The sequence below is a fragment of the Bidens hawaiensis genome, unplaced genomic scaffold (assembly GCF_021521415.1).
Source record: "Bidens hawaiensis isolate Kalapana, Puna unplaced genomic scaffold, B.hawaiensis_p1.1 tig00034188_1, whole genome shotgun sequence".
NCBI classification, from domain to species: Eukaryota; Viridiplantae; Streptophyta; class Magnoliopsida; order Asterales; family Asteraceae; genus Bidens; species Bidens hawaiensis.
Window position 1 is genome coordinate 160593 of NW_027495896.1, and position 18057 is coordinate 178649.

Genomic DNA, 18057 nt, shown 5'->3' on the forward strand with positions numbered 1-18057 from the left:
GCCACCCACGGAGTCTAATATAAGACTAGTGCATATTGCGTTCCTAGTAAATGAAAAGCCCGACGACTCCCTCAACCGAGAGCCCCGAGGGGGTTCGTCAAACCCAGTAGTACTACCTTTCATTACCGAGCCAATGTACAATTGTTAACGGTCCAATGTGCATGGGGGACTTCAGTTTTAAGTGAACTATGTACCCATGAGGTATTAAAAAGTCTACAATATCTAAAACAGTTTTGTATGTTGCATGCTTTCCCCCAAAAAAAGTAAGTAAAAAGTGGGGTAGTGAAACTCACCTCGAATGCGGTTCAAATTGAAAGTCAACTGCTTAAGTTAAAGTTGTTCTAGTGCCTAAATCATACAAGCACTATAAGTATCTGCTAAGCGATTCCTAGAACCCTTAGTATCCAAACAATTCCATTGTTTATTTGAAGTTTGACCAAAGTTTGACTTTTTGTTGTCTTTGACCAAAGTTTGACTTTTCGTTGACTTTGACCAAAGTTTGACTTATCGTTGACTTTTGACCAAAAGGTCCAAGTTGTTGACTGTTGACTAAAAAGTCCAAATGTCGATGACCGAAGACTAAAAATTGAGTTGTATTGACCGTTGACCAAAATGTTGACATTTGACCAAAATGTTGACCGACGGCCCGTTGATGACTTTTGACCAATATTCTAGACTTTGAATGATTACATGATGTTCCTAGTCACAGTTTAACAATAATCAAGTAATGTGCACTTAGCCACTTTTCATACAATCTTATAACTAAGTCTAACTTCTACCACATTCAACACTTCACAAGTAAAACTAACCACTTAGTCAAATAGTTCTAAGTTGACCCATAAAGTCAAAATCCAATTTACCACAATCATTCTATTACAAACAACAATTATTTTTACTAACCAATATGCTAATCATTCTTAACAAGTTTTCAATCACCAAAACTGATTTTTCCAACCAACCAAAACTTGTGATTAAATTACCAAATAATTCACACATATTCTTTCAAATATTAGGTATAACATATATTTTTCTTATAATTTTACAATGAACAAAAACATACAGAATATTCACATTCTACAACAACCTAATTTCAGTCACTATTTTAACACAGCAGTACACAAATATTTTCCAAAAATTCTATATTTGTCCAATTGATGCAAGACCAACTGGGTTAGATTCCTACTTCAATTTATAAAATTCCAGAATTGGAATCACACCCATATCTATTTTTAATATCAAGTTATGCAATTTATAACACAGCTCACAAAACTTATCTTTCAATCAGGATTGCAATCCGATTTTGTAAATTAATAAAAAGCAGTCAAACGAAGTCAAAAAATTATGATTCTTGACTTTTTGAAAAATAGATTCAATTTACTTAATCATAGAATCAAAAATCAATCAGAAACACCAACATATTATCAAGTTATTCAATCTACAATCTAAAACACAGAATCTGTCAACAAGCAGATTCAAACCAAAGGTCACAAAAATCATGATTCTTATATCCTTATGATCTTTAATCATCAAGGAACATTTTTATACAATCAAATCTCATGTCTTTCATTATTTTACTGATTTATAAAATAATATTTAGTTACAAAAAGGTTTCCATCCTTTCTTTTATAATAAGACACAAAATTTCTTTTAACAATCAACCTTGATCATCCTTGATTCATTTGTTCACAAATCCGATTATTTGGATGCTAGGTTTCATGAATAAAAAATCAAAATATACACAAGAATATATACTAAAATATACTTACTTATTGCTTGATTCAAAAATCCAATATTCTTTCTTCCAAATTCACCAAATTGTTTATGATTTTTGAGAAAGATTTTGAGGAAATAAAATGTGTATATATGTGTGTGAATTGGACGGCCAAGGAGAGAAAAAAAAAAGTTTAATCTTCATTGTTATTTAATCCTTATTACACATTCATTTATACCCTCATTAAGTCATCATCAATTTGATTAAATATTAGATAACTTTATTTTATTTAATTTGTGACATGTTACATTTTATTATAACCATTTCCTAGTCACCATATGTTGTGCACTTCTCTTTTGTTACTTACCATGTAATATATTATATGTTATGTTATTTAATTGTTCAATATCTTACAACATATGGGTATGCAATAACTAATCATGTAACATCTTAAGCATGTAACACAATTACATCTATCACATATAATACATGTAACATATCATGCTTGACAAATTTATTATAACATATAGCATGTGTGACAAGTTTATTATTCTAGTTATCAATAACTAGTTACTCTCACTTAGGTCATCAACGACATGACTAACTCAATGTGTGCATACATGACACTACATGTATAAAAGTTCATTAACTTAGTTAACATAACTAACCGTGTTTACTGACACAGTCAACAGGATTTAACTGGGTTTAGTTAACGAAGTTAACCTGAAAATGCCGGGTGTCACAATCAAAATCCCAACTTTTCTCATGGTGTGGTATCCCCACACTTAGATTTTTCTATGATGGTACGCTTGAAATACAGTTAGTAATATAAAAAAAATCAAATTTAAACTAAAAATATACAAAATGTACAATTACTACCCTTTTGAGACTTGTATGTCATTCAAGGTGGGCGCCTGGCCCGCTCCCGTGCAACCTTCTCATTATAAGCACGCTTTTCTTCAATCATTTGTTGCCAGTCTTCCGATAGGCCAGGATCTGTCCAGAACATCCTCAATCTCCATTCTCGATCATTTTGTTTGGGTGGCTGTCTCACTTTCTTCTTCCTTGGTCGGTTACCTTTCTCTTCCACCTTCTCACTATGTAGTTTCTCAAATCCCTTCTTATCTATCCAGTCAATCACAAAACATTCCTCTTTTCTATGATCCTTGTACAAGGATACACACTTGTCAAAAGAGGGTTAGTAAAGTTTTCAAACAATAATAACCGTTTATCACAGTCTCCACACTTGATTCCCAAAACCCCCTTAGCACAATCAATTACCGCATGTGCTGTGGCGAGGAATGGCCTACCCAATATGACTTGTGGTTGTGTATTATTCCCACGTTTAGCATAGTCAAGTACAAGAAAGTCAACTGGGTAGAAAAATTCCTCCACCTGGACCATTACATTAGTCACCATGCCCCGGGGAATTGTATGAGTTTGGTCCGCCAACACCACGGTGGTGTTTACCATTTCTAATGAGCCAAATTCATACTGATCATATAAACTACCGGGTATGATACTAACACATGCTCCAAGATCTAAAAGTGCTCGATCAGTTTTAAATTTCCCGATTTGAATTGATAAAAGCGGCGCTTCTGGGTCTTGGAGTTTACTTGAGGTGGTATTATTCTCCACCTCCTCATCTCTCATCTTGGTCAATTTACCATTTAAACATTTTTCACATGTGTAATTTTCACAAAAGACATTTCATATGTTTTTTGTTCTGATTCATTTTGGAAAATTGATTCATTTTGACCGACACAATCACTCTCACCACTAATATCTTCCACCACCTCCTCAACAAACTGTGGTGGTGAATCCACTTCAACACTAGAAATTTCAAAATGAGGTAAAAGACTTACAACATTGATGTGCACATTGTTTCCCTTCTTGGAGCTTGAGCAGTAATGGTTCGGGTTGACTGTAGTATCACTCGGGAGTTGACCTACACTCTTTTGCAACTTTGCCATATCTGTTGCGAGCTGACCAATTTGCTTTGACATTGCCCCTGCTGACTTATCATGTAACTCAAACTGTTTCTTCGTTTCAGCCTTATGATATGTCATAAACTTCATCAATGCATCCAACTTTGAGTGCACCGACTCATCCGCATTTACTGTGGACCCCCTCTGTTGGTCCTGATTACCCGATGAATTTCCACCCCGGTTACCGTCTCTGTTATACACCTGATTCTGATCATACAAACCTTGCTGCTGCTGATAATCGCCCTGGCGGTAATTACCCTACGACCTGTTCTGGCTCGATCCCTGAAAGTTCGGGTTCAACTGTGTAGACGCGTTCCCGTAACGAAATTTCGGATGATTCCTCATGCCCGGGTGATAGGTGTTTGAATTAAACCCTTGACCATTGGAATCCCCGTAAGTATAATTAACTTCCTCGGTGTCATCCTCTTCATCATCATAGTACTCGGGGCAATTTTCTGCCTTATGCCCGAGTTCACCACAATCTTCACAAAGCGGGTTAACACCAACTTTCCCGACTTCTTTCTTCTTACCCTTTCTGTACCCAGCCAGTTCACGTTCTAATTCAGCGATTCTTTCAGACTCACTCGTGACTAACTTAACCGATCTGGATGAATTACCACGTCTTCGTCTTTCAGCTGCTGCTTCTGCCTTCGAATCTTCACACATGAACTCTAAATATTCCCAATCATCTTCCTCCGGCTGATTCAACATCTGACTATTACACGAGGCCTTAAGATGCTTTCGTCCTCGTATGTCAAACCATCAACAAAGAACTTTACCAGTTCCCACAGTTCGATTTGGTGATGTGGGCATTTTCTGATCATATCCTTATACCTGGTAAAAGCTTCATGGAATAACTCACTTGGTAACTATAAAAAAAATGACAAATGTCTAAACGGGCCTCGGTAGTCTTCGACTGTGAATAAAACTCGTTTAGGAAGACTTGTTGCATCTCGGCCCAGTTTCTGATACTGTTTGTTGGTAACGAGTTAAACCACAGTTTCGCTTTGTCTTTTAACGAGAACTGGAATAACCGCAACCGGACTTCATCCTGATCGAATGTACCATCACCAATAGACCCGCAAACAGCCGAAAAATCGATCAAGTGCGAATACGAGTCTTCCGAAGCCATCCCGTTGAAATGAGGAACGATGTTGATGTAAGATGGCCGGGACTTGAAAGTTTGTTGTCCCGGCACTCGTTCCTGTGGGACAACGGGGATGCTCCGTCTGAGATAGCCGGTCTGAACCGACTGTTAACACTATGAGCCGGGGCTATGTAATTTATCTTTTGCCCCCCGGGGTTTCCCATACCGCCCCGGTTAACCAAAATACCACGAACTCTCTCGGGCCGTTCCGCCCGATTTACCCTTTCTCGATCCCTTCGGTGTCTGTTAACGGGTTCAGCCCGTCTTCGAATTACCGGCTCTTCCACTTCTTCTTCATACTGATTATCACCCTCAGCCTCTGGTTCATCAACCTCATTCTCGGGCTCAACTGCCCGATTCCTCCTAACCCAACGATCAACCTCATCATCTGCTGCCCGAAAACCCTCGTTTCCATTATTCTCTTCACCCTCATCCTAATCTTCAGTCGGAACACTCGATCGAACATCATCAATATTTATCCGAACTCGACGGTTTGGGTTGTTGTTTGGAGCGGATGGTCCGACTTGGTCAAAGTTGAGGTTTCGGTTTTAATTTCGGGTTCTGGAGGCACGAGCTGAGTTGTTTTGGTTATTCTGGTTATTGAAGTTTGGTGGGTCGGGTATGTTTTCTGGGTGAAACATGTTGGTTTGTGGAAGTGGATCTTGGTTTTGGTTATTGTTCTGGTTCTGGTTTTCGTTTTGGTTCTGGTTCTGATTCTGGTTCTGGTTCTGGTTCTGGTATTCCATTTGTGAGTTTCTGTTTTGTACTCGGTTCTACCGAGCTACTCTCTCGATTTCGGGCTCGTAAACTAACGGAGACTGTCGGCCCGAATGGCGGGTGCGCATAAACCTGTAATCTGCACAACTGACACAACCCGCATAAAATGAAAAAAATACAAATAAAATAAAGTAAAATAAAATTTAAACTAAAAACTGAAAATTAAATAAAACACGAAAATCAAATAACACGAAAAACAAAAAGCGCACTAACTCCCCGGCAACGGCGCCATTTTGATTTCCGTCGTTTAAGTCAATCAAAAACCTAATTATTCTAAATAGTTAGAGCAAGTATGGTATCGTATCATAAGGAGTATGTGGTCAATGCAATTCGTGTACAGATTTACTATTATGAAGTAAATGGTTTTAGTGCTAATCACACAAGCAATTAAAGTGAGTTTACAAAACTAAGCAACGAACAAATAAGCAAGTTGTAAACAGTTAACAAAGCAAATCACACCCAGGAATTCAAGTAAGCAACCAAACAGTATCTCATGCAACCTAACAGATTTATTATTAATGATTAACTGAAAACTGATCAACCAGATAAAACCTTAGACATCAACAATTACTTTACACACGGCACTGGTTATCAAACAGTCCTTGCCAGTGTGACTCAGTTAAGGGTAATTGTACGTATTATCGTATTCAATCTAACCAAACAGTTATATGACTAATTATCTAGCAACTGGTAACAGATCGTTCAGACCAACGTAAACCTAAACCGATCGAACACACAGAAATACTTAACATCAATAATTACATATCAATCATCAATAATTATACACAAGTGTTCTTAATCACATGAGAAAAACTGTAAAGATTGCAAACTATACATCCCGGGTGCGATTCTAGGAGATTAGCCGAGCCGCAACATTATCGAATCTTCAATACGGATGATATGGATCATACGGAGGGTCTTGGCACAAGCTATGATGGTGGAAATCGCCTCTTGGAACTGCTGAAATCGCCTTTTGTTCGTAAAAACGGAGTTAGGGTTCTTGAGAATGAAAAATAACATATAAACCTAAAATTCCCGTCTGCACTCCCGTCGCGGTACGAGATGGCCATATGACCATCCCATAGCGTACCGCGGCCTAAGAAAACCTCATTTTCAGATTCCTCTCGTCGAGAAACCCAAAATTCATATATTATGGCTCTCGTAACTCATTTTCTAGTTCATGATATGCTCGTTTTATTTCAAGGTCGCATTTCGTCAACCCATCTTGTTCAGTTTTAGCATCGGCTTATGATCACTCATCTATACTCTTCCCGAATCCTTGAAACACTTCCCAAGACATCAAATAATGCTTCGGTCTTCCCGAGATATCATTCCATGCTCGTACAGGTCTCCCATTTAGCATCTTTAACGATCAATTACCTGAAATACAAAAGCACGTATGAAGTACCAAAGTTCTAACAATATACTCAATAAAATTACATCTCAGTTGAGTTAATCCTTACTACATACTACAGCAACATTTCAGAATAGAAAAAAATCCTTTTTTTTAGCTTTTCATTTCATTATTGAATTCTTTATTAGTATTAGAATATTTAGTGATCAAATTTTTATTTACAACGTTTCATAACGTATCAGCAACAACAACTTGTTGATCAGACGCTCCAACTTCCTCAGCGGTTGTTTGTGGTTCTTGAATTTCTTCAAGTTCAACAACGTTATCTCCGGTTCCTCAATTGAGAAATTTCTTCTCAAGGAAGCGGCCTTTCCTCTTGATAGAAATTGTATTTGTATCAGGAGAAAGAAGTAATAACCGCTTTGGTTATAGTATCCGATGAAAACAACTTTTACGCCGCGGGGATCAAGTTTGTCATCAGACTCACTTGAGATGTAAGCATCACATCCCCATACTCTAAGGTAAGACAATTTGGGCTTCTTTCCCTTATGCCATATCTCATATGGGGTTTTGTCTATCTTCTTAGTTGGAGCTAATTTGACAATGCGGGCGGCGGTCATAAGGGCATAACCCCAGAAGGAGTGAGGCAAGTTAGTTCTACACATCATCGATCGAACCATGTTTAGCAAAGTTCGATTTCTCCTCTCGCTCACGCCATTATGTTGGGGTGTGCCAGGTGGAGTAAGATGTGAAACAATTCCATGCTCTTTTAGATGAGTGATGAATTCTGAGCTGAGATACTCTCCACCTCAATCTGATCGAAGCATTTTAATGGTTTTACCAGGTTGTTTTTCCACTTCGTTTTGAAACTCTTTGAACCTTTCAAAAGTTTCGTGCTTGTGTTTCATAAGATACACATAAGCGTATCGACTGTAATCGTCGATAAAAGAAACGAAGTATCTTTCATGGTTTCTAATCATGGTTCTGAAAAGTCCACATACATCAGAATGTATGAGTCCTAACAGATCACTTGCTCGTTCACTTTTATGAGTGAAGGAGTCTTTGGCGAGTTTGCCAGCTAAGCAAGATTCGCAATCATCAAACGAGTCCGGTCCTGTGGATTCAATAATCCCTTTGGATTGGAGTCTTTTAACTCTTGCCTTGCTTATGTGGCCAATTCGGCAATACCATAGAAAAAGTATCATTGATGCTAGTATTGATACGTTTTGAAAGATGATATACGTTATTGTCAGGTTGAACATCAGTCTCATAAATACCATTTCGAGGTTTAGCCTCAAAATAAAAGATATCATTTAAGTAAGCAGAACTAGCCATGCCATTAAAAACGTACTTAAAACCATGTTCAAGCAACAATGAAAATGAAATAATGTTTCTGGTCAAACCAGGAGCATACAAACAATTATTCAAAGGAAAAACTAGGCCAGATGGACAAGTAAAATGAAAAACTCCAGTTGCCAGAACTGGTACTCTCTTCCCATCTCCAACGATGAGTTCCATGCTGCCTTTATTCAGTTTCTTCCACTTCTCAGGCTCCTGCAAGACATTAACAATGTGAAAACCACATGGTATCAAATACCATGTGTTGCTAGAGACAGTGAAAAGTTCAATAACGTATATGGAAATACCTTGAGAAGAGCCTTCACCATTGGCCTTCCTCTTTGCTAGCTCAGCTAGATGTTCGGGGCAGTTACGCATCCAGTGCCCCATCTTGTTGCACTTGAAGCACTGGCGCTCCTCAGGAGGCGGCGGTGGTGCCTTTGCAACTTTCTTGTTAGTGTTGGTGGCAGATTTGGCAGCAACAGTAACTTTCTTCTTGCATTTTCCCTTATAACCTTGATTCTTGGGTTTGGGCTTCTTTACACCAGCAGATTGGATCATCAGAACTTGATTGGTCCTAGAAGGAATGTTCATCTCAGCCGTTTTGAGCATGTTGTGCAGCTCCGACACTGTCTTTACCCAGCCATTCATGTTGAAATTCATTACGAACTGGTCGTAAGAACTGGGGAGAGAGTTGAGGATGAAATCCGATGCCATCTCATCAAGCATGGGATAATCAAGTTTCTTGAGCTAATCGATGTGTCCCTTCATCTTAAGAACATGTGCACTGACGGGAGACCCTTCTGCCATCTTGCAACTTATGAGTTGTTTTATGGTATCGAATCGTTCCTGACGGGCTTGTTTCTGGAACATGCCCTTGAGTTGTTCCAGCATCTCATAGGCACCGAAGTCTTCTAAGCCTTTAGCAAGCTCAGAAGTCATGGTGGCTAGCATAATACAGGAGACCTCAGCCGAGTCATCCCTATGCTTGTCAAGAGCTTTTAGAGCAGCGGCTGTGTTGTTTTCAGGCTCGTTTGGAACAGGTCCACCGAGAACATACAGGCGCTTTGCCATGGTAAGAACGAGTCTTAAGTTGCGGTGTCATTCGATGAAGTTGGTACCGTTTAGTTTCTCCTTCTCAAGGATAGACTTAAGGGCGTAGGGTGAATTTTCGTTTGAAGACATCTGATTAATAAAGCAAAAGTAAATTTAATTAGTATTTTCGATGTTGTAATCCTATTATTAATGACCCAATAACATTAATCAAATAGGAGTATGAGAATCTGGCTTCCAGTTATTAAAGGCAGTTGTAGCACACAACATTAATAAGTGGTTGAGCAGACCGAGAACGATTGTCAATTGTGAATAGAGCACAACTCTCGGTTATGAGGCCTATAGGGACAACAATTGTCTATATAGATACGTTTAGCCTCATCTTTGCCCACTTTAAGTCTCCAGACAGCTTTAGCACGTAACATGAGAGTAAAGTAATAGTTGTCCTAGTATAGTGACGTGTGAAAGCGCCGGATGTGTCAACGAAACGCTTTCACCTTGATGGGATAGGCTAGAAAACAAGTGTGGTGCTGTAGCTCCAACACTCGAAATTTCGCAGTATGCCTCAAGTGTGTCTTGTAGTAGGATTGGCATAAACTATTGGTTTTTAAATTGGGATTAATTTTATAATTACCAAATAGAGTAAAAGTCAAATTTTACTGTATTTATTATCAGGACGAATTGATGAACTCTTTCATCTCTCAGGACACTTAGTTTTAAATAACCTATTAAAACTAAGTTTGTCGCGACATTACTAACCAATTTTAAGTTAATAGAAAACTATTAAGTTATTAGTTTTTGAAATCAAAACGCTTTTAATTTGCAAAACATAAATGGTTAATTAAAAATGTTTATTTTCCAATTTTATTTGGTATTAAGTTGGTGTTAATATAATCCTATTATAAACAAACCAAGCAACCAAAATAGCAAATAAATAATATGTAAATCCTTCTGGCCAAAAGGTGATCGGTCTCGCTAGAGCCAATTAGGGACCGATCGGGTCAAGGGGTTCACAACATAAAACAACCACAAGGATGGACTTCAAGGTGCATCCCGTCATCTTGTCCGAACTCCCACTAACTCCAAGAAATCCATGAGCTCGTCCTCGGTTATTATCGCGTCTTCTTTATTACAAATTTATAAACTAACATATTATTGCCCTTTTACAAATTTGAACCATCCAATATGGCCAAAAGAAAACCAAAAACTAAAAATAACCGATTACAATGTTGAACCATCTATATGGCCAAAAAACAAACTCAAGATCTAAACACAACCAAACAAACATAGGTCGGGGCCGGATTTACATATTCACAAATAAATAAATTTCAGGTCGTTTTGACTTGGTCAAATAAAATAAACAAAATTTTGATCAATTCCAAAATTACCTGAAAACTAATCTAGATCTACAAACTTTAAACGATTTAAAGTTTGAGATGTAGATCCGGTTTAACCGAACCGGGATCGACTCGTACGTTGTAACCGCGGCTATGATACCACTGTTGGGTTTCAACGGTGGTTTGGAACGGAAACGGTCAAACTTTTTAACCCGTTTTAGTTAATTATTTTATTTAAATAATTATTAATCAATATTAATAATTTATATATATAAACGAATTCAAAAACGCAGCGGAAAACAAATTATTAAAGCGAACCGGAAACCCGAACTCGGATCCGGTTACAACTATACGAGCACGATATATAATTAAACCAAACCATAGATAAAGATAAAGACTTTATACTTCGGTTATCGAAACCCGGTGAGACACCAAGATCTAACGAACCAAGCTATAAGTGGCACGAGACCCGACACCAAATTCCGGCAACCGCGCGACAACAGGTGGCGGCAGCAGGCGGCGGTGTATGGCGAACAGTAGCGGCAGAACAACGAGACAAAGCAACGGCGGCTGCGGTGGTGTTCCGGCGATGACCTGGTTCCGGTGGTGACGCGATTCCGGCGGAGATGGGATTCCGGCGGCGGCGCTGTTCCGGCAGCAGGGTGTGGCGGCTGGTGGTTGTAGAGGTGATTAGGGTTTTAGCTTAACTCTTTTTTTAAGTTAATAATAACAATAAGATATTATATATTATGTGGGTTAGGGTTTAACCCATAGCAAAACCCAATGGGCTTCAAGGCCTAATCACCAACCAAAAACTCAGTTCAATCGTGTCTAGCCCGGTTAATAACTTAAGCGGGTTTGGTGTTCGTTAATCTCGGTGTAATTCTTACCGGGTCACATTCGGGTTGGTCCGCGTTGACTTGACCCGAACCGACCATTAAATCCAACAGACACATGGTAACGTTAGATACAAACTTACAAAGACATGTTTGTTATAAAAATTACATCGGTATGAAACAACAATCTTGATATCGTGAATTACTGGAAATGAAAGTAAAATTAAGTTTTGTTTAAGAAAATCATTTGAAATAATTTTTTCTCGGTAACCGTAAAAATTTGTTAACAAAAAAACCTACGATAGTCTGCAAATATATTTTGATAAAATGATTTATTTGGCACGTGGAGTTGAATGATTTTGGAACAAATTGCTTTTGACCTTGTACACACTTTGGATATTGGTTTTTATTTTATTATATACCAATCAAGAACAAAATCGATAATGAGATATAATCATATAATCACAAATCTACAATGATAAAGATTAGAATAGTATATGTTCTTGCCAAATAAAGAAAGGGGGTTCCAAGTGTCTTACTTTCTTTTTGACTTATTTGGACATTTTATCAAACAAATTTTCAACCATAGATCATGAATGTTGCCCATACAAAGCACAAAGAATAAACCCAACTGATAAAATACCAAACTTTCAAACGTTCACTTAAAACATGTCAACTATTCGAGAATAAACAATCTTGATAGCGAAATATTCAAACTTTAAGAACTTTTTTCTTGTCAGCTTTTACGAGTAGTGATGCCTCAACATTCTACTAACATCGAAAAAGGAAAGAATACGGGCCAAAACTTTGTTTTCATTACATAAAAGTATAAAAATGGAAGGGAATAGATGTATGAAACAAATTATCTAGTGATATGTGTGACTTGAAGTCATGATAATTAGTTTTTCATATTCAAATAAATGACTATGTTCATGATCTAATTTAAAGTACTTATATTTAAAATTTTGTTTGTCTATGTTTCTTCTTGCTATATCATGAAGACACTGGAATTTTGGAAGATAATTTCTTTTAGTTTTATTCAAAGACCTAACACATACGGTCGTAGTCTACTTCACCCCTTCTATTACCAGTAATTATCTGGTTTGATTAATAATATCACATAATCAGTTTCAAAATACATGTCTAATTACCACATGTACATTATCATTATACATCTTCTTACATCGATCGTTACGTAATGACAATATTGTCATTCCTATTTCGAGTAAAATGGATAGCAACGCGGTCAACATGGTTGAGGTTTTCTATTACATATGTTTTTGTTCTTTATATCATTTTGTGTTTGATGTCGTATTTAATACACACAACCATAAATATATTAGAAATAAAAACAAGATTAATATGGTTTTAATGAATTAAAGAAAAATAAAAACAAGATTAATATTAGAAATCATTAAAAGATTGGAATAGATAAGGGTAAGGTCAAATACCGGCTAGAGGCAGGGTCACTTATGAACCCAATTAGGGCAAGAAAAAGGCGAGTCTTAGTCGAATCCGGTTATATAAACTATGTGAGCCCAATATCACTCATGGCCCACCTCCACCTTATTAGGAATATTGAAATTGCTACTCGTGCATAATATCTTTAACTAAATTACAAAGTCATTATATAATGTGTCCAAGATTATGGGTTCGTCTATGATTCCAATAATTGTAATCTGTTATAATTGATGAATCAAAATCAAACTAAAAAAGATGCTTATTGATATGAAAATCAATTCACAATTAATTTAATGTTTATTGGAATCTTCATCAATTATAACTGTAATGTATGTTGCACTAAGCTTGGTTATGCATATTTTGCTATGGAGATTACTAAATTCACTCAAGATATATAATGTTTTTGACGAATTTCAAAGTATGTAAATATTTAAATATAACTTTATATATTGTATTACAATAATAAATTGCTTATTACAAAAACTTAGTTATGAATGTTATTGTAAAAAGTAGAACTCAAATAAAAACACACGTGCATATCTATATAACTATTTGAAGGCCTAAAACTCACTAACTGTTGAGAAATTGATTAAAAGTGTATAGTAGTAAATACTAGAGAGTATCTCAGAATTATGAAATATAAATGTTATAGTGATAATGGACGGTAGGTCTTCCTCCTTAGCGTATGGTCCATCAGTGAGTTAATAATTTTAAAAAGAAAAAAAAACACTTTCAAGAACCATAATACATAACCCTATTTTAAAGTAAGGCCCTATTAAACTGAAAGCCTAAAGCTTTGACATGATTTAGCCGGCCTTGGACAAATTCCTACTAGGATAATTGCATAGTTATAGCTTTAAGCTAACTTAGATCACATGGAGTGGATCCGAGGAAATAAAAAATAGGAAAAACTGGGAGTTGATGCGGAGGTTGAAGGTGATGAGTTTGAGGGTGTAACTGTGAAAAACCGGGGAGTATTCACCGAAATCCATCAAATTACAAGAATAAAATATTGAATCCAGGAAAGAAATGGAGAATGAGATTTGCATCCGGAAAGAACCAGGAACACCGTACCCTCATAAATGAGGATCGAGGATGATGTGGGTCTGGGGAGTGGGGTAAAACAACGATGACACCATATGCACTTAGATGTGTAGTTTTGTTGGTTCAAGAAAGAGGAACTTGTGTAAACGATCATGTAACTAAGCATTATCTTTGGGACCATGGCTCGGCCAATAGTGAAAAGGATAAAACGTTTCAATTTCACTTACGATACCATAAAACAAGTTTCATCAAATAAAGAGAGATAAGTAAACTTTTAATAAAAACAGGAAAAAGGCCTCAAACTTTTATTCATCTTTAAATCTTTAAAAAGATTGAATTATCCCTGTTACCAGTCATCATCAGTAGTTCTCATTGCTTTGCTGATAAACGATGAGATGATTGCTTCTTTCTTTTATGTGTTATTTTTTTATTTTTTAATTATCACCTTCATGCATCATATTTGTAATTAGAAACTAAAAGCAATTTCGAATTATTTATAAAATAAATCAATAATGATACAAAAAATATACTAGCCAGTGTACGCAATATATTTTTAGATTCTAATATTAATGGCTCAATGCTATACTATCTACCACTTGTGTTTGTATAGAAGATGTAAAACATGATAATATCATTATTCCATAGTTGACTTCACCATTTTTTTTGGTTGACAACACTTCCACGTTGCAGTGCTTTCTAAGAGGAATCATGTATATCATAATTCATAAGTCCTATATTCTACGACAGTTGCTTCTACCTCGTATCATATCTAACATGTACTTGACTAGCTCTATCACGTACATATGTTATATTTACAACATACTCTATATAAAATTTAAATTGAAAGAAGAACAACACGAAAGCGTATAAATTAATATGTGTATTGTGAGAGCTTGTACATTCACATAATGGTTTGTGTATTTATCTATGTATTCTAATTAAACAATACTGAGTATTGTATAGTACAATATGGAAATACGAAACCTTAACCCTAAATCCAGTTAATTTGACCGTCGAGCTCACAACTAACGGGTCTAGAATACTAGTAAGGCGATTATTATTAACGCACACACTAGTCAAGAACGAGTTGATATATATCGACAAATGTGTAGGTGCAGGGTGCTTAATGATTAAGTTCATAAATGCTTTTGAAACTTGTGTAAGGGAAATCAAGACAATATATTTATTGTTTGTGAAAACCAAGTACTCGTATAAATCCCCTCTTGACTAATTTATAAATACTTGTCACACATGTCGACTGTGAATCATGATGCTGGTTTTGAACATGTATCCTGCATGAAATTATATAGATGACTCTGAATTATACATGTGCATGAAAGTTAGAGCCCTTAAATGGTTATAAATTAGTAACAAAAAAGAAAACTATGAACTTCCTTTTCTATACAATAAAAATTAAGATAATCCATCAAAATTAAGATGAACATGCAACGTATGGTAAAAGAGTAACACCAAGTGACTAAAAAATATGATAACATTGTGCATGTGTACATGGCAGCCAATGGCGATAGTGAGGCCTGGGTGGCCCGAGCCTCCATGTTTTTTTTTTAAATTTATTCATTTTCGACTGAAAATTTGAGCCCCACCCCCCATTTATGATTTTTAATACCTTTTGAGTCTGGCCCGGACAAACTCGTTGAAGCTTCGGCACTAGTGGCAACAACCACGAACGAGACATAACGCGCATTCATTTAGTTATCGAATAACCTACAAAATTTTGGTAAGATAAAAACATCTTTTCATGAAACTACTAAAGAATCCTAGAAACCAACTATCGATACAAACCAACAGAAAATGTGACATAAAAAATAATGATTAATTTAATCATAAGGATTCCTTTTTGGCTTTTTGGACCCTATAAATAACGAATACCGTTTGATTTGTTCACGTGTCTAGTGATAATGGAGAACATGAAGCACCGGTCAGGAGGTTCATCGTCTTCATCGTTCACGGAAACTCTGTTTGGTCCGAAGGACGGTCGGAACTCCTCCACAGGCTTTTTTGGCTCTGTTTTTGGTCCGTCTTCCACGGTACGCTGTCATGATTTCTGATTGATGTATATTTTCATTATACAATTGATTCTCTTATTTTTATTTTTTTTTATCTCCACTTAATTACCTTGTTTTTTTTGTTTTAGGGTGTAGGGCACACAGGATCATCAAACAAGCAGGATTTTGGAAATCCTAATCATTCAACAACAGGTTGGTATTATAACTTAGCTTCAATGCTTCATTCACATATGATAAGATGACGGCGGTGCATGCAACCATAATAACTGACTAGTGACCGAAATAACTGGCATAACTAAATTAAAAATGACTGAAGTTAATTGAATATGTACGGTTTGGTTTTATGTTTTTTTTTTCTAATGAACAACTGAATTCCTGAACCGGTTTTGGCTTTTCATGTACATAAACTTTTAAAAATCGCATGTAATCGTATAAACCTAACCAACTTTTAGAACCGAACTGAACTCGTGAAAACCGACTTTCGTTATTAAGTTTATGGATTATAATTTTTTTTAGTTGTTAATTAATTTTCAAAAAGTTGATAAATGGTGCAGTTCAGAACATTTTTGCTAAATTGTGTAATAATCAATTAATTATTAAGACAAAAATATGTAATAATAAATTAATTATTAAATTAACAAAGAGAGTTAGTTTTGAACTTTAAAGTTTCAGGTCCAAATTCTGTAGAAAATACTTCAAACCCCATGAAAAGTGGCTAAGTGTCATGCAAGGAACTAGATGCACACGTACAAGAGATGTCAGTTATTTGCTTAGTTGGTTACCGTCTTCTATGGTCATTTAAGTTTACTTTTCCTTGTTTGAATAAGTCACTTATGTTAGTGGTTGTGTGGGTAGTTATTAGCTACTTTCTAGGTAGTCAGTTCATTTGTTTTTCTATTTATGAAATCTCTGTACGTGTAGTTCATTATCACATGAAATATCAAGTTTTCAATTTCAGTTATTTCATCTTCTACAATTAATTTTCATTAGTGTTCTGAACCATCAGTGGTATCAGAGCATAGGTTCGTGTTCTCCACCCTTCCTACAACTAATCTCAAAGAAACCGCACCATGGCTGAACCAACTAGTGCAGTTCAAACTCAACCAACTCCTATCCCTATTTTCAAGGGGGATGGGTATGAATACTGGAGTATAAGGATGAAAACAATCCTTCGATCGAGAGACTTAGGTGACCTGATAGAGACTGGGGTAAACCTGGCAGATACCGATCAGAACCGGTTGAAGACGGCGGTTAAGAAAGATGCCCATGCCATGGCTATAATCCAGCAAGCTGTTCATGACCAGTTATTTTCTAGAATAGCTGGTGCATCCACTGCGAAAGAAACATGGGATATCCTGAAAATGGAATTCCAAGGAGACGATCAAGTGAAGGCAGTCAAACTACAAGGGTTAAGAAAAGATTTCGAAAATTTGAGCATGAAAGACGGTGAATTGGTTGGTTATTATTTCTCACGTGTAATGGCGATCGTAAGTCAGAAGAGATCTTATGGAGAAAATATCACTGACCAGATAATTGTGGAGAAAGTGCTTCGCAGCCTTTCTCCTCGGTTTGATGTCATTGTACCCTCAATCGAAGTGTCGATGGACCTTATTAAACTTACACCCGTTAAATTGATGGGTGCCCTGCAATCTCAAGAGAAGAGACTAAACAGTCGGATCAATGATAAAAATGAGAAGGTTGATGACAAAGCTCTCCAAGTAATGATGTCAAATACTAGAATATCGTCACCCCGAGGTCGGGGACGTGGAGCTGGCCGGGGTCGTGGTCTACATCGTGGAAATGCTCCTGATCGTGCCAATATCCCTCAGTGCCATGTTTGTAAAAAATATGGCCATTTCAAACGGGATTGTTGGTACAATGAGGATGCACAGGCTCAGATTGTTGCAGAAGAAACACAAAAAGATGAAGCTGGAATTGAAGCAAAAGTAGAAGAAAACCCAGAAGAACCTCGCCTACTTATGAT

At 36.6% G+C, this 18057-nt stretch overlaps 2 protein-coding genes across 2 annotated transcripts; one reads left to right on the top strand and one right to left on the bottom strand.

Annotated features, from left to right (window-relative positions):
- Positions 1-8120: 8120 nt before the first annotated feature.
- On the bottom strand, positions 8121-9610 carry LOC143585856 (uncharacterized). The gene is made up of 2 exons (XM_077067540.1): positions 8624-9610; positions 8121-8531 (listed from the first exon to the last, which is right to left on the bottom strand). Exons 1-2 carry the CDS (start codon positions 9042-9044, stop codon positions 8524-8526), a joined length of 429 nt encoding a protein of 142 aa, XP_076923655.1. The 5' UTR covers positions 9045-9610; the 3' UTR covers positions 8121-8523.
- A 7533-nt stretch (positions 9611-17143) lies between these two features.
- LOC143585848 (uncharacterized) lies at positions 17144-18019 on the top strand (the record flags this gene model as incomplete). The annotated part of the gene is made up of 1 exon (XM_077067530.1): positions 17144-18019. A coding segment is annotated over exon 1 (876 nt), but the record flags the coding sequence as incomplete, so codon positions are not given.
- Between the last annotated feature and the right edge of the window lie 38 nt (positions 18020-18057).

What these genes read in the sequence shown, in the direction of transcription:
- LOC143585856 (XM_077067540.1), bottom strand. Translation starts at nt 9,044, where the DNA reads ATGCTTGATGAGATGGCATCGGATTTCATCCTCAACTCTCTCCCCAGT.